The sequence below is a fragment of the Phoxinus phoxinus genome, assembly GCF_949152265.1.
Source record: "Phoxinus phoxinus genome assembly, chromosome: 4".
NCBI lineage: Eukaryota > Metazoa > Chordata > Actinopteri > Cypriniformes > Leuciscidae > Phoxinus > Phoxinus phoxinus.
The window spans coordinates 14,759,070-14,782,352 of NC_136879.1; the positions used below are offsets into that span (position 1 = coordinate 14,759,070).

At 38.9% G+C, this 23,283-nt stretch overlaps 1 protein-coding gene across 4 annotated transcripts in view; it reads left to right on the plus strand.

The window, feature by feature from the left end:
- Positions 1-23,283, plus strand: part of atg16l2 (ATG16 autophagy related 16-like 2) — a 44,497-nt gene that overhangs the window by 11,799 nt on the left and 9,415 nt on the right. For 3 of the 4 annotated variants that reach the window (XM_079609531.1, XM_079609532.1, XM_079609533.1), the window contains 7 exons: positions 797-902; positions 1,527-1,597; positions 4,637-4,708; positions 5,670-5,790; positions 5,915-6,020; positions 16,973-17,122; positions 19,668-19,715. In XM_079609531.1, the coding sequence (XP_079465657.1) occupies positions 797-902; positions 1,527-1,597; positions 4,637-4,708; positions 5,670-5,790; positions 5,915-6,020; positions 16,973-17,122; positions 19,668-19,715 (674 nt within the window). The remainder of the gene's footprint in view (positions 1-796; positions 903-1,526; positions 1,598-4,636; positions 4,709-5,669; positions 5,791-5,914; positions 6,021-16,972; positions 17,123-19,667; positions 19,716-23,283) is intronic. The other variant, XR_013797159.1, reaches the window with a different exon arrangement.

Genomic DNA, 23,283 nt, shown 5'->3' on the forward strand with positions numbered 1-23,283 from the left:
CTGCTCAATTATTATTGCAGTTAAATTATTAATAATGGTTATTTTTATTATCAATATATATTTCTGCTGCATAATATGTTTGTGGACATTGTGATAATTTTTTTTCAGGATTCTTTGATGAATTGAAAGGTAAAAAGAACTGCATTTATTTAAAATAAAAATGTTTTGTAACATTATAAATGTCATTACTGTCAATTATGAGCAATTTAATGCAACCTTGCTGAAGAAAAGTATTATTTTTATTTGTTTTATTTTATTTACCCCAAACTTTTTGAATGGTAGTGTATCACAGTTTCTACAAAAATATTAAGCAGCACAACTATTTTCAACAAATGTTTCTTGAACAGCTAATAATCATATTAGAGTGATTTCTGAAGGATCATGTGACACTGAAGACTGGAGTAATGGTGCTGAAAATACAGCTTTGATCACAGGAATAAATGACATTTTAAATGAATTGAAATAGAAAACAGTTATTTTAAATTGTAATAAAAGTAAGCGGCATAAAAGTGTTCTGGTAGCTCAAAAAAGTATAATATAGTGCTCTCAACGCCAAGGTCATGGGTTCGATTGCATGACAGGGTAGGGGATTCTGGGTGGTTACTTGGTTGCTAGGCAGTTTTGGGAATTTGCTAGGGGTATTTAAAAGATTACAACACTCAATGCATTAACTGATTAAATGTATACCTAACTGCAATGTTGCTCTGTATTAAAAAATGTCTTAATACATGTAAATGTCTGATACATACATGTGAATGTAAAGAATTAGAAATGAATGTATGTTTTGTGTTTTCAGGATGCTCACGAGCTGGGAATCAACGCTGTGCGGTTCAGTACCAGTTCAAACCTGTTGGCTACAGGAGGGACTGACCGAGTCATCAAACTGTGGGACATTGAAGCAGGTACATCACAAAACTGATCGGTTTCATTCTCAGCTTTAGTCATATAGACTATAGACATATACAGTTCAGATAGATAATAAAGAATCACGTCAAGTGATACTAAACGGTTTAGTCAGTACATGTGACTGCCTGTGGCCACCAGCAGGTGTCAGCACAATATCTAAACACTAACTTGAGACTACAAGATAAGAAGTCTTGTTTTCTGAGAAATTTATCAAAATTAAGTGAGATTTGTTCTTAAAACAAGAAAAATATCTGCCAATGCGGTAGGATTTTTTGCATTTGAACTAAGGTTATTTTTTAGATTTGTAGATATTTCTTTGAAATAAAAAAAATACTAAAACCATGAATACGAAAATCACTTTTTTTGCGGAGACCAGAATATCACAATGCAACACAATAAAAACCACTCCAAGCACTTAGCAACCACAGAGAAAAGCCGTGGCAAACACCCAAAACACCACACCATCATGTCAGAACGTTTAGCATGGGCAAGCATCGCTGTGTGTAGATAAACCATGATCTCATGTGATGAGCTCTATTATGCAGTCAATAGACACACAACAGGATTTAGTGTATATTCCCAGGCTTGATGTGACATAGTGCAGTGTTTTGTTTACACAGGGACTCTTCAGAACAGAGGGACGTTAGATGGAAGTAATGAGGGCATCACCAGCATTGAGTTCGACCCTACGGTACACACACACACACACACACACACACACACACACACACACACACACACATAATTTTGTTTAAATGAATTATACACAGAGTTTCGTCACCAGAAGGTCGGACATGCGCATTGAATCTGTTGTGCACTAATCAGTTGTTCCACAAGGTGGCAACACTTGCCGGGGCTGTTGTTACTAAACTCAAGAGACAGAGCAGGAACAACAATAAAATACTGCAAAAACAACACAATACTGCAAAAACAACACAATACTGCAAAAACACATTGACGAGCGCTTGTGTGAGGAGGTTTATGTGATATCTGCAACTTTAGTTTAAAAGAATACAAAGACATTTTTTTTCAGTCTTAACTTTTGGAGAAAAATAGCGTAGACACTAGACAAAGATAACACTTTCTAGAGTGGATGTCGACCGCCTGTGTTTTGCGCAAATGGAGTATGATTTGAAAGGTTACGCGTTCAACTGTATGTATACACTAGTGACAGCGTGCATGAAAAAATAATAGTATACTTTGGCCTAAACAAGACACAGTACAAGAGTGCCCCCCTTTACAATCACTGAAGCTGTCAGTCCCTGCAGGTTTACACAGTTTCCAGTATGAACCCTGTATGAAACACACAACTCAAGTGAAAACTTTGACTCAATAAGTGCAGACCTAAACTGAACATCTGTAATCGACTACTGTAGTAAAAAAAAAAGTACTGACCACACAAATTAGTGCCTGGTTTAACCTGATTGCAAGTAGTTTGTGATATGATGCAGCGTTTTGCTCTGCTATATCATGCACAAAAGTAGTGCAACTGTTAATTGAATTCACCCTATTCACCCAGCACACCCCATTTTATTAAAACTTCATAGGAAGCTACAAGAAAACACAATTATTAACTATTTTATTTTCCATATTCAGATATGTTTATGATTTCTTAATGTAATAACTGTTAATAGAAAAAAAAAATCACATTTGACCCTTCGCAGGGAGTTTGATTGACAGGCGATCTGACCAATCATAATCCGCCATCAGCCGAATCCGCCATTTTGTCCGACAAAGCAGTCAGGAGAGTTAGTAGATTAACATGGGAGGATTTGAACTTGAAGAGCGGAGTGTACTGACGCCTTTCCGCGGTTAAAACAACATTCATCCTGATGTTCATTCATGTTTATTTGATGCTATAAATGAACTAGAAGGAAGAGATGATCGGTTCACGAGCAGCTTTAACTGAGGCTCTACAGCGATCTGTCAGACACATTAAAGAGCCACAAAACGGTATTTATTGTTTACATTTCTTTAAAAAAATTACCAAATTTGAAAGGAGAGACTTTGTTTAACATAAAACGTAACCGAAAAGTGACCTGGTCTGTCCTGTCTGTCAGTGTGTTGTCAGTCTCCTCTCTGCTCCGCGATGTGTTTTTTACTGCGTGAGAACAGTGTGTGTGTGAGAGCGACGTAGCTTGTCGGACATAGCGAGTAACTAAGGGTGGGCGGGTCTTTGCGAGCGGTCAATTCATTTGAATGTTTTCAAATTAGTCTTTAGAAAGCAGAATAAGAGAGATTGAGGGCCCTATCTTGCACCCAGCGCAATTGACTTTGAACACCGACGCATGTATCATTCCTATTTTGCACCCGCGCACAGCGGACTCTTCCCTCCACAGACGCACGTCAGTAAATTAGGGAATGAACTTGCGCTCGCGGGGGCGGTTCAGCGCAAAGAGGAGGCGTGTTCCGCCGCAAAACTGCCCTGGTGCTATTTTCCAGATTTAGAAAGCAATTGCGCCATTGATCAGGATAAAAACAGTCTAAAGACAGTGGCGCGTTGCGCGTTAGTGATGTGGTATTTTAAGGGCGCGTGCTTGGCCATAATGTAACGTGTTAACGCGCATCCACTTTGATTCTCTAATAATTATAAACAGACGCAGCAGTTTTCATTTTTGCAAATCATACATTATTACAAGGAAAAATATTAACACACGAGGGAGGTTGTGTCCGTGAAGATGTGAAAAAGATCTATCTAGATAAAAAAAAAAAAAATCTAGATTAGGCTACACATTTACCCAAATGATACGCCTGTTTAACCAAAGCTAATTTGGGTGGGTTTCTCCCATCATCCCCAATGTCACTTCTCTGTGTTTTACGGCCCTGACGAGAACATCGGTCTCTTTGGCTGTGAACCGCTCCTGGCGTGCGCCGGCAAACCCGCCGTTATAATAGCAATCCGCCATGGAACAAGCGCGTCTGCTCTTAAAGGGAATGTGAGAGGACGCTCTGATTGGTTTATTTCACGTTACGCCCAAACCACACCTATGAACAATGAAGCTACTTCAGACCAACCCCTTTTAGATTTGCGTCGGGCGCAAGAGTCGTTTATCCGCCGGGAAAATAGCAACAGCGCCGGGATCCGCCCACAAAGTTACTTGCGCTTTGCGCTTTGACACTTGCGTTTCAGATCGTTAAAATAGGGCCCTGAAAGTGAAAATGTAAATTATAGCGTTAGTCATATTTAAGTCAAAACGACTCTCAAAATAGATTTTATTAGCATTTTGTTATTTGATTAGAGTGTAGGTAGGATAGGTCTTGGCACACTAGGTCTGCTACACTGCTTCTGGCATGAGCGAAGGCTTACTGCTGAAACGTGCTCAGAATAACAGGGATTAGGACACATGCTGGAGATCCTGTAACACATCCAGACAGGTGGAGCTGGGGAGGAGGAGGGACAACAACATTCTCAATGCACGTAACACTGGGGATGGGAATAAATAAGGTTGCATATAGGATAGACAATTCGATTGGATGCGCTTCCAGCTTCCGGCTTCCGGCTTGGAAGAACCAATCAGCGGCTCTTGAGATAAAAACCTCTGCTTTAGATGATCTGATGAGTCATTGTTAATTAGCATGTACCAATGAGCTGTTAGCACTATAAGAGCCCTTGAAGGATCTTTGTCAGCAATATAAGGATTCTGTTCCTGTAAGGCTCTTGAGTTGAGTATGCTGTGGTTGGTTACTGTGCTAATGCATTGTGGGATGTGTCACTGTGCTTTTCCATCAGGGCACTCGGATTTTAGCTGCGTCATATGACAAGTCAGCGCTATTTTGGAGGCTGGAGGACAGCGTTCCCAAGGTAACAGAGCTTCCCACCTCATACCCACCCAAACCTCCCGTGGGTTAGTCTGTCTCTCTGAATTACTCCAGGGCATCATCAGATGAGACAGAACAGGATAAACCATTTTAAAGATGTGTGTTGCTGTGCCGGCTTGGATTGCTTTGTGTTGAACATGACAGTGAGGCGGGCATGGGAGAGTTTTATGGGGAGGAATCGGCTTCTCTCATGATTTTGGAGGCAAACAGTCCCAGATGTGTGTCATTCTTAGACTTTTTATTGGCCCATATATATGTCTTAAGATATTGTATAAAATATTAGCCTAATCTCACAATTTTTAAAGGTGGAAATCGTATTCGTTCTTTGAAGGAAATATAACAATTATGTGATCATAGAGGTACATTTTTTTTAAAAGGTGCCTGGGATTCTGATATGCACTTACCGTATATAGAAATATTTACTTAAATTATATATTTTTTATAAGGTACAAAGTTCAAAAGGTACTGCATAACAGGAATGACCCATATGTCCTATAAAAACTAAAAACTACTAGTGAGACAATAAAGAGGACAAATGAAACATTGAGAACTGGGTCAGATATGTGACCTTAATAATGTTGTGTTAATGTTATGTTTTTATTTTCACAAATTTTAAGAAACACAACATCTGGAGTCTTGATAGAGCAATGAGAAACATCATATCCTTTAAGAAAATGCTCTTATTTTCTTAGCATCCAGATAAAATTGTAAAAAAGTATAAATTGTAATTTATTCCAATTACTTCTGTGTCACATTATCTTTCACAAATCATTCTAATTACAACATAAATCATTAAATTGTCATGAAATATATAAAAAATCCTAGAAATAGTCTTCATTTTGTTAATGCAATAAAAATGTCTTGTTTATTTATTTTAGTTTGGCCCGGAATATGTCATGGAGATTCAACCTCTCATTAATAAGTGCTTTGCTGTTGTTGTGTAGGTTACGTTGACGGGCCATTCTCGTAAAGTGACAGCAGCCAAATTTAAATACAGTCAGAGGCAGGTGGTCACGGGCAGTGCGGACAGGACCGTCAAGATATGGGACCTCCAGCGGGCAGCGTGTATGTCAAAATATGCAACAAATCACTCATGCATTAACAATGAGACTTTTCGCATCTGTCTGCAATACATTGCTCAACATATTACCACAGATCAGTTACTAATTTCATAATTCTCTCTGCACAGGCATACAAACCATTGAGGTTTTGTCTTTCTGCAGTGATGTTGTGTGCTCCGAGTACCTTATCATCAGTAGCCATTATGACAGAAAAATACGGTTTTGGGACAGCAGGTAAGAACAGGGCAATTACAACACCACCCATTACCTACACATCTTTTTAACAACATAAAAAATGATCTTAATACATGCTTATGATGAAATGTTAATATCAGTTTAGTCTGACATAGCCAGACTTTGACTATTGGTATAAAGTGTGGTTAACATTGGGGCTTTTGCTGTCTAAGGCTTTGTACATGGCTTTTTAAACGGACAGTATGTGTAAATGGCCATGGAGAACGTGGTTTCACCAAGTAGAACATGCTCCTGGATCAATAACCTTGTTGGCCCTGGAACAACATTCCAATCAACCAATCAGATTTGAGGGACAAGTTTACATTTAATGTCAACTTACCAGGGTTATGTGCTTCGACATCAGTGTTATTCACTATCATTTCCCTCTGGTTTTAGGGAAATGTTATGGGTAGGGTTAGGTTTAGATGAATAAAAGTATTTATTTATTTCCCCCCAAAAATACAATAAAAATTCCTACTGACCCCAAAGTTTTGACCGGTAGTGTTTAATGTTACAAAAGCTTTCTATCTCATATAAATGCTGTTCTTTTGAACTTTCTATTCATCAAAGAATCCTGGAATAAAAATGTAAATGTTTTCAACATTGATAATAATGAGAAATGGTTCTCAAGCATCATATTATAATGACTTCTGAAGGATCATGTGACACTGAAGACTGGAGTAATGATGCTGAAAATTCAGCTTTGCTCACAGGAATAAATTACACTTTACTCTATATTCACATAAAAAACAGCTGATTTAAATTGTAAATTGTAATTTTTTCTGTATTTTTAATCAAATAAATGCAGCCTTGTTGAGCAGAAGAGACTTCTTTTAAAAACATAAAAAATCTTACCGAACCAAAACTGTTTGACTGGTAGTGTCCATTTGGAGGTAAAGCATGTGACGACAGCATCTGTGGTGTAAACACTGTTATCACTTGTTATTATTCTGTCATAAGCACTTGTTATCAGATCACCTGAGACGGATATTGATGCCATGTGTAAAGAGGGTCTGAGTCTGCTTGTGTACACAGACCAGCTATTAACATTTTTTCTGGTCCGAGAGCAATAGCCTTTGAAATGTATTGTTGGATTTGTTAAACAAGCGGTGGTTTGATGGCTTTGTAGCATTGTAAAAACCTACACATCATAAATGTGTTGATCACTATAGTGCTTTTCACAGCAACCGTCCAGGTCTCCAGGACTGACTCAAGTACAGCTGGTGCAATTAAACGTGAATAATGAACTCAGCTGGCAGTGCTCGGACTGGCACTGCGCGCCGTCCGTCACCACATGTCAGGCTAGGACGGTGACCTAAAAGTGTGTCGCCTCCGGTGTGTGTGTGTTGTCACCGCTGGCGAGAGACGGCTTGTTAACGCTGTGGCGGTAATGCGTGAGATTGGTTTCTCCACTGGCCCAGTCGCACGGACAGAAACGTCTTCCACACGTGTTGACGGGTGATGCTCAAAGGCATTCGTGCTGATCTGCATGGAGTTCATTTTCCAGATGTGATTTCCTCTCTAGGATAAATCCTTTGATGTTTTTAGTTCAGTCAAAAAACATGATAGTCCTTTAAAGGGATGGTCCGTACGAAAATCCCACCATGGCATCCCAGATCCATGTGACATTCTTTCTTCAGATGAACACAAAAGAAGATTTTTTAGAAAAATAATCCATCTTTGTGAGTCCATATAGTACAAGTGAATGGGTTCCCAAATGTTCATGCTCCTATAAGCACATACAGCCAACATGAATCAATGTCTGCTGAAGCCAAATCATAGGTAGGCCTACTAATGTTTTTAACTTTTTTAGTATAAACCATTATAGGCCATGTTCACAAGATGGTGGAGTTTACACTTGGTGTAAACGTAAGCGCATTGTGAGGCTTGCGGAAGTGTAGCGGGCTGTCACTTATCAGCTTCACAACACATTTACACAACACCGTTACGTCAAGTGGAAACTCGTAAACCCTCTGGTGAATGTGTTCGACATTTAGATGGTTTATAATTGAAAAAGTTCCAACACCAAACAATCAATTTTTTTTTGGGTGGACTATCCCTTCAATGCTCCCAATCTCCCTTCAGTCTCACAAAACCTTCTAGGAATATGTTCAGTTCATATATCAGTTCAAAATCATAAGAAACTGTATTTGGTTTAAGGAAAATTAAACCTGTTTGTTGGTTTAAGATTTTTTGATGGTTTACATTTGTTTTCATGACAAGTAATAAGTAAGCAGATTGTCCTCCCCAGTTTTCATACTGTGATGCAAACAAATCTCACATTTTTATTATGCAAAAAATCTTTTTAAACTGTAATATATATGCAGTTGCAATCAAAATTATTCAACCACCTTGACCTGAAAGACAGTCTGCTGCTGAGAACAACATTTTATGAAAACAATTCAACAAAGGCATCATTGAATTATTATTGAAAGTTTATTAATACACATTTGAGTGATTCTGAGAATGTAAAGTTTTATTATTCAAAATAATTCAACCCTCTAAATTCAAATTATGGATGGATGGACAGACTATTGATTGATTGATTGATTGATTGATTGATTGATTGATTGATTGGAGACAAATTTGTGAACTTGACCTGTTTTTGTAAGATTTAATTTATTTTAACACAAAAGAGTGCAGGTTTTTAAGGAATCTCTTTTTAAATAATTTTTCCAAGTCCAATTTTTTTTTTGCATCAACCACAGTTTGAAATTAACTATTACAAGTAAACTATTAAAAGTTCAGTGTACTTTTTGGAATAATAATTTTCTTTTAATAAAGAAAGTTGCACCATACCCTAACCGGCCACAGTCGCCTTTTCAGTGTCACCCTGCTTGATAGTTCATTATAAAATCTCATTGATCCAAAATCCCACTCCCACTGTAAAACTTAGGTCTTTTCTGAATGACTGTGATTGTGTCGTGAAGAACGTTTGCTTCACAGCCGCATCGCACGGCTATGAGTGTGATATTGCGTTTATACAACAGTTTGACGGCACAAGTGTGTAAATAAATAATAAACAAACACAAAGTGTCTTTAAAACCCTCCTTTGTGCCAAACTACCTCCTTCCACCATAGATTTAAATCTCAAGTTGACAGTTTGACAGTTGAGCCCAAGCCTTTTCTAATTTCTAGATTTCTAAATTCTAAAAAAAACATTTCTAAAACGTCACTTTAGAGTAACGAACTATAGTAACGAAGGAACATTGAGTTGCTTTATTGAAGCTTATTGTATTATGTAGAGTAGAGTATTATGAAGAGAGTTTGTTTATCTGCATCATATCTGATAATATTCAGGTCAATCTTTTATTCATAATCACAGAATCTATTTGAATGTCCACTGAGGAAAGCGATGTATTCGTCTTCCTCCTTTTAACAGTTAAGGGGATTTCCCATGACAGAGATATAAACATATAGACAATTTGTTTAGACGTTTTCAGATATGTGAGCTCCAGGCCGTCAGCGCCCTCTCAACACTCATGTACCCGCAGAGAACAGCTTCATCTCGGCCAGTCTTTCGGGAATTTGCCTCTGGCTCTTATGTAGATAGTGTTTAAACATGACATACAGTATTATTGATTTAGTGTATATCAAACGGGCAATTTTTGGTCTTATTAATCTATTACTTGTTCCAGAGCAAGTCAATTTGGCCAAGGGCAAAGTTAAGTTTCATAACTCTATATTTACATTAAACTTAAATCCTGCACTATAACTAGCGCTGCATTTGTACTTTTGACTGAACTATTTGCTTGTGTTTATTTCCTATTGTTCAAACTTCTTGTACTTTTATAATGGCTAATATTGTTTATTTAAATATTATTTTTCAATAAATAATATTTTATATAAATAGCATGTTTTATTTGTTAATGAGAAAGGGTCTGTAGAGATTGTGATTTCGACTTCAGTGAAAGATACATTATTACACCGTTAGATGGCAGCAAAGACTTTTATATTGAAAGGACGAAACAAGGTTGTAAACAATAAGGCGCAACTTACAAATGCATTGCATATCTGAGGTCTAAATAACGTATTTATCACATAAAAACTCTTAAAACTACATTCTGTGACACAAGAGCATTTGTAAAATTATGGTGGTTTGCTCGTCCACCATGACACTCGCTGTGAAAGATGGCTGAAAAAGGCTCTCAGCCAATTAGAATCGAGAACCTCAACGAATCTTTGTAAATAATATAATATATTATAATATAAAAGGTTTTTTTTGCGCACATGTGTTTTCAGTTATATACTTATATTTAGAATACATTTTTGTTTTTTGTAAATCATGATTTATTCGTGAAAATGTTCGTACGCAGATTTCACGCACAAATTTGTGCACACGCATGCTTGGTGACAAATACACTCTCCCTTTCTCATAACGGCATAATAGTGTGACTCAAAAAGAACTTCAACACTGCAATCGAGCAGCACTTTGTGACTCAACATGACAAAACCACATTGCTCATTATAATCAATGGTCTACTCTGAAAGTGACGTGACGTCTAGTCATAACATAGACATTACATACAAAACATGACAGGAGACAAACTTGTCCACAACAACAAATATTAATCTGAATGACAAAAACACATGCAAGCCAAGAATAGAGCTACCGTTGTGGAAGTAACTCAAAACAAATGTTTTTTTTAATGCACTGGTTATTTTGGGCTATTTTGTTTCCATTTTGTCATTGTCAGACAAGTGGAAAGAAAAGATTTACATATTTAAGTGTTTATATTACTACGCGTGATCAATTGCATCTGTAGATTTCTATTACAAAACATTTCTTTAAGGTTTATTAAAAGTTTTTTTTTTCTCCTGCACTGAGCCAAAACTCACTTACACCAGACTTTCCAGTTTCATTCATATCCATATTCTCAAGGTTTTTGAAGCGGGGTTTCTTCATGTATCATTCGCCTGGTTTATATAACACATTATTCCTAAAAACACTGAGAATTTGTTTTCTGGCTGTGTACACAATTTCATGATTTATGAAGTAATAAAAAGAGATATCGAAAATCCCTCTGAAAAAAAAAAAATCCAAAATGTTAATAAGATGAAACTAGAATTTTGAAACTGGCTTTACCCAATATTCAGGTTTTTGTTCTGGAAAAGTATGCAAATTAGTGCATTTTAAACATAACATTTCAGAAAATGCGTAACACTTAAAAATTGTCTTAATGTACTGTGATTATTCAACTGGGTAAGGCGATATCTATCATTTAAAATCTGACCCTTGTTGTGTCTTGACTTAAACAACAACAGCAAACAGGTGTCTTTGATTCATTACAGTGATGCCGTAACAACAGATTACATCATTCGCTACTAAATATTAATGTTGTTGCATAAATCGTCTGTTACACTGGAGCTGGTCGGGTTTTCTTAAATAAGGCTGCTTTGACAATCACCTTGTAGCGGTCGAAGCAACCCTGTAATAATAATACAGAGCGTTTGTTGCATAACCCTCGTTATTCAGCATCTCAGTGGGTTTCGATTGCTCGGATTGGATAAGAGATAAGAGATAAGAGAAATAATAGCACCAAGGATGTCAGTCCAGCAAAGTTGTGCTCTCACAAAGCCTCACGGCGAGCGTAATTCACGAAACTTACAAATATAGATGACGCCACAGAGGTAGAAAAGGATCCATTATTTACACCATGTCTCAGTCCTTGACATCTCTCATTCACTCCCAGCAACCACAGCTCTCAGCTGCCAAGGAGCCGACGGCTCGCTTGTCTCCTAGCAACTGTCAGCCCACATAATTGTTTCTCCTCTCATCTTGTTGTAATAGGATTTGTGCAATATTATGACATTTGCGTTTTTCTCCATGCAATGCTTTGACCCTTTTTTAATCTTATGGAGAGAAGAGTTACTTTCAAGTGTCAATTTAATGACAGACGTGTTCACTAAACATCTCTTGTTCGCATGCTGCTTTAAGAGGCAATAAACACTAATGCATGTCTCTGCTATTAAAATTCAAATCATTGTCTTGTGCAACGCTCAGAGAGACAAGGCTCCTATGGTTTACAGGGCGACACCCCAGATGTCTTATATGTTAAAGGCCTTGAGATTCCAAATCTTTCTCCTTATCCTTGTCCAAATGATAATTGGTTAGAATATAAAAGGAAAGAGCAGACTATGACCTCGGGCTGCACATCTGCAGTCGCCTCTCTTGTCTTATTATGTCCATCATTCATAGTGTAATGAGACAAACTATCATGACATCAGTTTGCTTAAACTCGATAGAGATCTGCAGTTGACAGATTTCAGACTTTCAGATGCGCCTTCAGGCATCATGGTGCTTGATCTGTCCTAATATGCAATACGCAAATAATATGAGGCCAGATGGCAATAATGACAACTAGTGGCACTTTTCCCAAACAGGAAACACTGTGGTGTTTTTTAATAGACACAAATGCCATGTTTTTTTTTAAGTGAAAAGAAATGAGCTACTTTATGAATTGAATTTTAAAAAAAAACTGAATGCTGCGTTAATTGCGTTCCCTTTCAGTCAGTCACGTTCAATGTTACATCAGAATGGAACCGACAAATTGGTATCTTGTCTGAGAGTCCAATCACCTTCAAGGGTAAACTAAACGATACAATGCACATTGGCGTGCGAGATTTGCATCGCGTACCCCACTCCACGGGTATAAATATGGAAGCGTGTGCAATCGCACATTCAGCTTTTCGCTTCGGGGCCGAGCAGCTGATCCGGCTCCTCTGGTCCCACTTGTACAGTCTCTGGGAGCCTGGCTAGTGCTCTCCAGCCCGTCTTTCTGGCTCATGTAATTCAGTTTGCCGGCGTCCCCCCAAGTTTAGGGGCATTCACTTCACCTCTGTGCTGAACAGGAATGCTCCTGTCTTACGGGCAGAAATTGCAGACCTTCTAGAGAAGGATGCGATAGAGCCGGTCCCTCCAGCCAATATGAAGTCAGGGATCTACAGCCCCTACTTCATTGTACCCAAGAATGGGAGTGGGTTACGGCCAATCTTGGACCTGCGAGTTTTGAATTGGGCCCTTCTCAAGCTCCCGTTCAAAATGTCTTACATAGAAACGCATTTTCTAATGCATTCATCCCAGAGATTGTTTTGCAGCAATCAACTTGAAGGACGTGTACTTTCATGTCTCAATTTTCCCTCGACACAGACCGTTCAACGTACAACGGGCATGCAGCTTCGGGTGTTTGGACGGGACCCCGACTGCATTGGCACATCAACTGCCTCGAGTTGCTAACAGTACGGCTTGCACTGTGCCGCTTCAAAAAGCTATTTCTAGGCAAGCACGTACTGTTCCTACAAAGGTAGACCTGTTTGCCTCTCCAGACACTTCCCACTGCCAGTTGTTTTACTCCCTGACCGAGGGGACCCTCAGCACGGATGCGATTCCCCCAGTGAGGCTACTCACACAGACATTGTGCAAAGTCAGGGAGGATGAAGACCACGTATTGCTGTCTGCGACCTGCTGGCCCGACCGGACCTGATTCCCAGAACTCATGCTCCTCGCAACAGCCGCTCCCTGATGCATTCCTCTGAGGATGGACCTGCTTTCTCAGAGACGGGGCACCCTATGGCACTAAATACAAATACCGCGTCCAGACCTCAAGAACCTCCACGTGTGGTCTCTGAACGGGACGTGGAGGACTTAGGTGACCTACCCCTAGTAGGGATGTGTACCGAAACCCGGTGCTGAATTATGAATGACTGTTGTATCGATAAGCTTGGACGTTATCGGTTCTGCTGTCGGTACTGGAGAAATGAATACACTTACTATTTATAATTGCTAAAAAGACGTTATCTTGCACATTTGGTCTCGCCAGCCATTTCTATATATAATATCAATAATATTAAACAATTTGTCTGTGATGCATTTTTGCTATTCGTAGTTCAGAAGAGAGAGATAAATATCGCCACACGACAGCCTTCTGCAGTAACGATGGAGGACAGAACTAAGCATTCAAACGTATGGTTAGTGGTTACACTTTAGATCTGTGAAATTAATCAAATTTTATTTTAGATTTAGATTTTGGCTTCCAATGATTATAAAAAGAAGATATTTGAGGTAAAACCATTAAAAACTAGAGTCGCATTCTGTCTAGCGCAACTTCCTACCTTTCACAGCAGTGCACTGTAATTTCTCCCATACGTCAGTATCAGCACAATAAGTGATTGTTGTAAAATTCAGTCTCTATGTTGTTAAATTGCAGGACGTGTTTGATAATAAAAAGAGCTTTTAATAGCACAAAAGTCTGTGCAAGCGCGGCGCGCGCTCCGAAACGGACTGCAACGAGACAAGCTAATTATACTTTGGGTTTCGTGTGCGCGTCTAAACGATCAAATATACACAAAAATATGTAAAAATTACCTACTTGGAGTTTCACTTACAAACAGTTTTAATAAGAATGAATCTATCGTAAAAGAATGATCAACTATGATTTAGATTTATTTTTAGGCCGTATTACTTCCCTGAACAGTAATATTAGTAGACCTACCTGAAATTAAAGCACTGTGTATATAATTTGTATCTTTGTTTTTGCTTATCGTGTCCTACTCCTATCTCATGTATATAAAACACAAAAATGCTGCAAATAGATGTTGTATTCATTTTGTTAAAGCATTGCCTTTTCTTTTGCAATAGATATATATTTTTTTATAACAAAAAGAACCGATAAGAATACTGCTAAAGTACCGGATCGATAAGCAGTATCGGTAAGAGTAGTAATACCGTTAAAACCTTAACTATACTCATCCCTAACCCCCAGCGGTAGTCGACACCATCACTTCGGTGAGGGTGCCCTCTACAAGGCACGCTTACGCTTTGAAGTGGAACCAGTTCGCAGAGTGGTACTCTACTCACCGAGAAGACCCCCGGAAATGCCGAAGGCTGTCTCCCTCCACCCTGAAAGTGTATGTTGCCGCTATTGCCGCACATCATGATGCAGTAGATGGTAAATCTGGGGGGAAGCATGACCTGATCATCACGTCCCTGAGAGGCTAGATCTTTCCCGTCCTCACCTTAACCTCTCCTTGGTGCTAACAGCCTTGCAAAGATCGCCCTTCGAACCATTGCAGTCAGCAGAGCTTAAGATCATGTCGTTAAAGATGGCGCTCCTGACTGTGTTGGCCTCTGTGAAGAAGGTAGGGGACCTGCAGGCATTCTTGGTTGACGAATCGTGCCTGGAATTCGTGCCAGCCAACTCTCACTTTATCCCGAGACCCCGGCCCGGATACTTGGTCAAGGTTCCCACCATTCCTTTCAGGGACAAGGTGTTGAACCTCCAAGCGCTGCCCTTGTACCCAGTACCAAACCCAGGGCGAGTCATCGCTGACAGTTATATGTAGAGCTTCGGGCTGAACGACACCCAACACGTTTTCCAGATTTTATAATCTTCGTGTAGAGCCAGTGTCCTCCCATATACTCGCCTCAAGTAGCCAGTAAACACCAGGGGATCCCTACGGCAAACCCATATGTGTATCCTTCCACGGTACGGCTTCCACGGTAGACCTTCCTTATGTAGCAGTGGCCAGTCCATATATGTAACTTCCACATGTCACCTCCCTACGGGTAGGATGTGGTCTCGATAGAATTCCTTTCCCGTTGGAAAAGGCACGCTTTCCCGGTGTTAAGCAATAGTCTCACTGAATGGGTCAGAAGGAATATCTGCGTAAATCCCTGTCCCATCTTCCACCCCAGTAGGTCAGACTCAGATTCAACTGTATTGTCATTGTGCAGAGTAAAAGTACAGAGCCAATGAAACACAGTTAGCATCTAACCAGAAGTGCAAACAGTAAATATATATAAATTAATAAATCTAAACATATATATAAAATAACATATTATAGGAGAGCAAAATATAGGATATACAGGTGCAGAGACCAGCTCAATGCAGTTGTCTAAACAACTGCGGAGGGGTATCAGGTGGCTTACGCGGAGCTGAAGGGGCAGCAATGGTGGCGCTTTGGTAGGGATCCCAATTCGTAATTTCTGTTCTGGCGTAACGTCGAATGTAACTGACTGAAAGGGAACGTCTCAGTTACGTGTGTAACTCTTGTTCCCTGAAGGAGCGAAAGGAGATGTCATGTCCCGTTTTTTTGCTTCACCACCGCTGAGCGGCCAGGTCACCAGCTCGGCTCCTCATTGAAAACCTGAATGTGCGATTGCTCGCGCTTCCATATTTTTATACCAGCAGGGCAGGGTGCGTGATGCAAATCTTGCACGCCAATGTGCATTGGCTCGTTTAGTTTACACTCAAAGGTTATTGGGCTCTCAGACGAGGTCCCAATTCGTCAGTTTCGTTCTGACGTAACGCGTCCGTTCCCTTCTTCAGCGAACGAGGGTTACATACCTAACCGAGACGTTTTTTAACGTGTTAAAAAGCAAATAGAAATCACAGAAATTATTGAGCTATTTTTACAGCCCTATAAAAAAGTGGCTGCCTCTTACAGAACATTAAAAATATAACAACTTTTAATTGAAGACATTAATGCTGCTCGAATTAAATGAATTACTTTTAACATGTTAAACAGCAAATAGTAATCCCAGAAATAATCAAATAAAATAAATAAAAGTACAGTTCTACCCTTAAGTTTGCATACCCCTTGCAGAATATGTATTACTTTTTGAATTGGATGATTGGGGTTACTTGTCAAGGGTATGTAAACTTTTAAAATAATTTATTTGTGAATATTAAGTTATTATTTTGCCTTGTGTGTTAGATGTGTTAACATCTGTTTTGTGAAACAGCTTGCTCAGGACAGTATTCAAAAAATGAACATGCCATTTTTATGATACCTCTTATGTTGTTTATATTATTAACATCTTGCATATTCTGCAAGTGGTATGTAAACTTATTTAATAAAAAAAATGTAATTGTTATGTTTACTGGGTTTAATTTAAGTTGCACTAAAATATAATGAAATCTGGTAAATGAATCCATGTCTGTATTCCGTAGGGCAGCGACCTGCACGCAGGAAGTGCCTCTTCAGGGCATAGGGACGTCATTGGACCTCTGCCCTAACCACAGGCAGTTGCTCAGCTGCTCCCGGGACGACATCCTGCAGCTGGTCGACCTGAGAAAGAGTAACGACAGGGTGGCCTTCAGGTAGAAACACACATCTGAGACGAGGTTATGCACAGGTGGCTGTGATTTTTTGTGTACCACACACAGAACTGAAAAAGATTTTATTCAGCGTTAAAAATGAACACTCTCTGAGCCCCAAATACAGTTAAACCTGCATGTAGCGATCAAATAAAAACCCCACCAGTTAGTCAATAAGTCAAGTCACCCTTATTTATATAGCGCTTTTTACAATACAGATTGTTTCAAAGCAGCTTTACAGAGATAACAGGAAAATAATGCCGTGAATGCCGAAAATGTCATTGTGCCATCTCATTTAATGGTGTCAATGCAGGCAGATCAATAATATTGTTGATTATTAAATTAAATTTAATGTCCCCAACCAAGCAAGCCAAAAGCCAATGGAGCATTAAAGCATTTTAAGAATAATGTCTGACTCTCAGTGTTGAAGAGTTCCTGTAGTTCAACGGGAGATCATGGTATTGCCAAACTGACATAGCTGCGCACCAAACATAACTGATCATCATTCTTGAGCACCACAAAGAAAGATTTCTGAAGGATCATGTGATTGTCATGAACTGCTCGAGGACGCAGACAGTGGAGATCCAAATGCAGGCTTTATTGAGAGGAAGATCCAGATAACACAACGAGTACACAGGCAGAGGGTCAGAGTCTAGGTAAGCAGTCCAATACAGCAGAAGTACAATACAGGGGCAAGGCAAACGGGAAAACCAGATACAGGCAGGGAGTCCAGGAACTGAGAAACTAGGAAACACTAAGGAACTGGAAAAACGCTAGGTAATGCAGTCAGACACATACAATACTGAGCAAAGACACAAAGGAAAACCAAGGCTTAAATCATAGAAGCTAACAAGCATAATCAAAACCAGGTGAAAGACATAAAGCATAATCAGTACAAATGAAACCATAAGTAGTAAATGAAAACTAGAGAAGGAGTGCCCCCCAGTGGCTCAAGCGGGCACTCCAGCCGCTGATTGTCACAGTGATACTGAAGAGTAGATCAATGATGCTAAAAATTAAGCTTTTCATTACAGGACTAAATTACATTTTAAAATATTTCATTATATTACCTCTTTTCAATGGTAGTGTATAAGTAAGGAATAATTGACGACAGGCTGTTGAATTATTAGAAAAATAATGCACACCCGAGGTGGTAATGCGGTCACGACGCGAAGCAGAGTGGCCGTTACACCTCGGGTGTGCATTATTTTTCTAATAATTCAACGGTCTGTCGTCAATTATTCCGCTTATACTACAGTTACCACACCTCGAAATATTGTTCAGATGATGTATTTCAAGACGTTTGTAAAGTTTTTGTCATTAAAACGCTCTTGTATTTAGGACTAATTCCTTGTGCATCTAAACCCATGCTCCGTTGCTAATTCCAGAACGTCATTTTAGAGTTAGCGGAGGTTTGAGCCGCTGATAGCAGAGTAATGCTGGACACTAGAAACATTCTCTGACTGTGAATACAGCAGATTTTAAACACCGCTGTGAACACACACTGAACGCGCTGAAAACGCGTGCATGATCAGTCAAAAGTATCAAATTACATTCATAACCGCCCTTAGAGAGAAGCATGTGCGTCAATATTATTATTTATTTATTAATTAAATTCGTTTTAATTAATTCGTTCATTCTTTTTTTTTCTATTAGTGACAGTAGACTAGACTAATAAATGAAACACAAAGCCCTTTTAACAAGTATAGGCCTATCAATTTTATTTATTTGTTATATTATCTTCAATAATTACAAAAACCCGTGCAACAGGACTATCAATTTATTTAAATATTCTGTTTAATTTTCTATTGATTATGTATAGGACTATATACTTTATTTATTACAATTAAACTGCATGTTTCCATTGATTGTGAAGTTAGACATTGAAAATTGCAGATCAAGCGCATGGGGCTGCAGCTTTTTCTTGTTATGAATTGTATCATATTGTCCGTTATTACAGTTGACTACGCGCAGTGATATGAAACTGTAATGAGGTCAAGACCTGCCGGAACTACTTTAGCCGTGCGGTTCCCTGAAAATAATTGCACACCGTAGAACGTTTGTCAACCAATCAGATTCAAGCATTCAACGGCCCTGTAGTATAAGTCTATATATATATATACTGTATATGACAGATGACTTCTAAATACAGATACAGATTCAGCTTTACAATAAAAATGTTTTTTAATCTTTTTAAATTATGGAATAAGAAACTACCTTCTTTTAAAGCCACTGCAATTTACTTTGAAATAGACTCACACTATTCATTTAAGTTCTAAGAGAGAAAAAATGTATTGGTTATTTAAAGCATGACTATTCAATACCCTGATACAGCTGTGACTGCCACAGTCCTTTCAGCATTATCCTTTGTTTTAAAGCAAGTCAAAATGCAATTACAAGGATACTCGTTATATATACAGAACATGGCCGGAAGCATCTAAAAAGTTTTCTGTAAAGCTGAATGAGCTTTATTCGTGATTCGTTTCGTTGTCCAATTTACAGAACACTCAAGAATTTTTTTTTTTTTTGCTTGTCTTTGTTGTTTCAGAGCAGAGGGCTTCAAATGTGGAAGTGACAGCACCAAGGCCATCTTCAGGTGAGTGACATCAAAAAGGACGCTATGAGCCGTCGCTAACCATCTATCAATATGCGCAGTAACAGGACATGTCTGTGCTATGTCTCATTCGAGATGGCGTGCGTTGTGAGGCTTACAACCCCTGAAACGTACCACTGTGCTGCCGAGCGCTTCTGGCATCTACATCAACCCTAACTTTTTTTCTTTGCCATTGGAGAGGTCACGTGGATTTACACAGATGGAAAATCCAATTCGTGTACCGTAATGAATGGGGGAAGACTCTGACCCCTCTGAGTAGAGATAGCTGGTGAGATGGATTTAATTTGTTAGTCTTGTCACTTTCTAGTTTCAGCAGGACTCGCATCTTATTTTCTCTCAGGTAAAAATCTGGATGATTCTGGCTGTGGTGTTGCATAATATGTTAAAGTGAATCTCACAAAACTTGTGAAAATTAAGCCTATTCAAGATTACTGTAGTCTAAGGAAAAATATATAATTATATTATAGATTATATTAATTATTATATTATTTATGTACACTACGGTTCAAACATTTGGGGTACTATGTTTTTATGTTTAGCAAAAAAATAAGTCTCTTCTGCTCACCAAGGCCTCAGGTATTTGATTAAAAATACAATTAAACTGTAATATTGTGAAATAACTAATATTAAAATAACTACCGGAAATCATATTTTGAATATATTTAAAATTGTATTTATTTCTGTGGTGCAAAGCTGAATTTTCAGCATCATTACTCCAGTCTTCAGTGTCACATGATCCTTCAGAAATCATTCTGATATGCTGATTTGCTGCTCAATAAACATTTATTTTTATTATCAATTTTGAAACGGTTGGTTGTCGTAACAAACTTACAACAGACGCTTCCCTCAACCGGCCGGAGATGTCGAAACTGTGGGTTTGGCCCCTGAGGGAGATCAACATACTTTGATTTCTTAACAACTAGGTGTTTGAGACCATCCTAAACTCTAGAGCTCCCTCCACAAGAAAACTTTAAGTCAAGTCAAATCCCCTTTATTTATATTGCGCTTTTTACAATACAGATTGTTTCAAAGCAGCTTTACAGAGATAACAGGAAAATAATGCAACAAAGATTGTTTCCAGAAGAAAATAGCATCACAGTCCAGCTTAAGTAAGTTCAATGATGATTAATTTTGTTGTAAAAAAAAAAAAGAAAAGTTATTAATTTAGTTAATTTATGTATATAGCCACTTTGGAGAAAACTGTGATGCCATCGTCCAGCTCAGTTCAGTTCTCATATAATGGTGTCAATGCAGGCAGATCAATAATATTGTTGAATATTAAATTAAATGTCCCCAACTAAGCAAGCCAATAGCCAATGGCGACAAAGGCCAAGAAAGGTGAAAAAGGCGACAGTGGCAAGGAACCAAAACTACATCAGTGACAGAATGGAGAAAAAAAAACTTGTGAAAAACCAGGCTCAGTCGGGGGCCAGTTCTCCTCTGCCCAACGACAAACGAAAGTGTATGATTATGATTCAGGCAGCATTACAGGTCAGAAGTCAGATTGGATTGGAACATTCATAATATTATCCAGTTCCATCTGGTTGAAGATCGGAGTCATCACGCCGGTATGGAGATGAGTTTGTTGAGGATCAGTGCCGATGGCTGTCGTGTCGATGAGGCCTTCACAGGGGAGAGTCTAGTTGACACAACCTCTGCTGACAGGGATGCGTTGTGGTCGTGTCTAGGCGCAGGTCCACCATCTGATCTGGATACGGCCCGGATCCAGATGATTACAGTAAACCTCGGAATAAGCATAAAGACTAACATTAGTTAGCGTAGATGCCATTCTTCTACACATTTAATTTCCAGCTAAAAAGCTGGCTAAGAAGATAAGGGTAAAACACAGAGGCCTTCACCGGTTCCCACTGGAGGCAAGACAGTGACTACTATGTCTCCCTAAAAAGTTAAGGTGCCATTCTGGATGGTCACCCAGCCCAGAGAGAAGACATCTCTTTTGGCACATAAATTGCCTGGAGATGAAGGCTGTATTCCTGGCGCTCAGGTAACGGGAGCTTCAGAAGAGTAGGCCAGCTAGTCTCTCCCTATGGAGGATCCCTTTACCACTCTACAGATAAAGCGTTGTGGGGGGAAATTCGGCTCGCTATCCTAACCCGAAGTGATAAAATAAAATTCTGTATAAAAATTTAAGACAAGTAGTTTGTTTAGGCATGGTTTGCAGGGAATTACAAACCTGCGCATATATATATTCAAACGCATAGAACTATAGAATTCATTCTTGATGCGCACGTGAGCGTTTCTCACAGGTTCGCGTTTAAAGTCTGTTTAGAGAAAAACGGTGTCGTCTTAGCGGCCCCTAATTTAATAACAAATGATCACTTCGCCGGAAGTGAATCAATCAAAACTAACTTTAGCTGGAAAGTAACATTATTCAAGAACCACTATAAAGCCAAAACAATCTGTTACCTTAAATTATCCGTTTATCTCTGTAAAGCAGCTTTGAAACAATCTACATTGTTAAAAGCGCTATATAAATGAAGAGGACTTGACTTGACTTTCTCTTCTGGTTCACCCCCACACCTCCTGCTCTGTTAAGGCTGGTATATCATGGTGCAGACATGACCTCTCCTCGGGAGATTCCGACCAGGAGGAATCTTCTCTCCAGGCCATTATATGTCACTCCTAGATGTAGATGTAGACCAGCCCATTATATTAACAAATTCATGGTATGCACCACCGTACAGAGCCAGGACTGCCCAGTTGGTTCAGTGCTGGAGTTCTTGCAGGAGCACCTCTCAGCAGGGTTATCCGCATCTACGTTTAAGGTGTACGTGAGTTCGGAGACAGTGGCTTCTTACCCGGGTTAAAGGACCCACTCTGTGGGAAAGGAGTCTCTTGGGACTTTATTTATTAATTGCTTGTGTTGTGTCAGGCTGGCCCTTTCTATACACATTTATGATTTGAACCCAGGCTTGAATCCTCTGGGGGTTATTCGGGTCCTTAAGGCCAAAGGGCTTGTGCTTGTGATTACTTCATGACCTTCGTGACATCAGACATTTTTCTTAGGGCGGCTAATAAAATGACACCCAAAAACTTTAAAATTAAAACAGAAAATAAAAAAATAAAATGTAATTCAAAATATTAACAAAAACTATCAGTGATACTAAAATAAAACTAGACAACAGACACTTTTTTCCAGAAGTATTTTTGAAATATTTTTTTTTATAAAAAGAGCACTACACTATAAATGCTTTGTTTTTTTTCAATATATTTATATATAATGCAATATATTTTTAAGTTTATTGCAAAATATTGAAACATACAAATATATAAGTTGTTTAAGAGTGTAGGGAGATTCATTTACACTGTAGTGATTTAGGAGTGGACTCTTGCAATGGAGCATTTCCTCCCGAATTCCATATTCATGGTAACAGCGACTTTTCTGATTGGTGGATACGTTTCCAGAATTATGGCTACTGTAGGTCTTCAATTATGCAAAGGTGAAATCACACTGGCTTGCAGCTCCTCCAGAAGCTACAAATCAGTTTTCCTTGGGATTTTTTTCTGGAATCTAACTTTATATTTCACA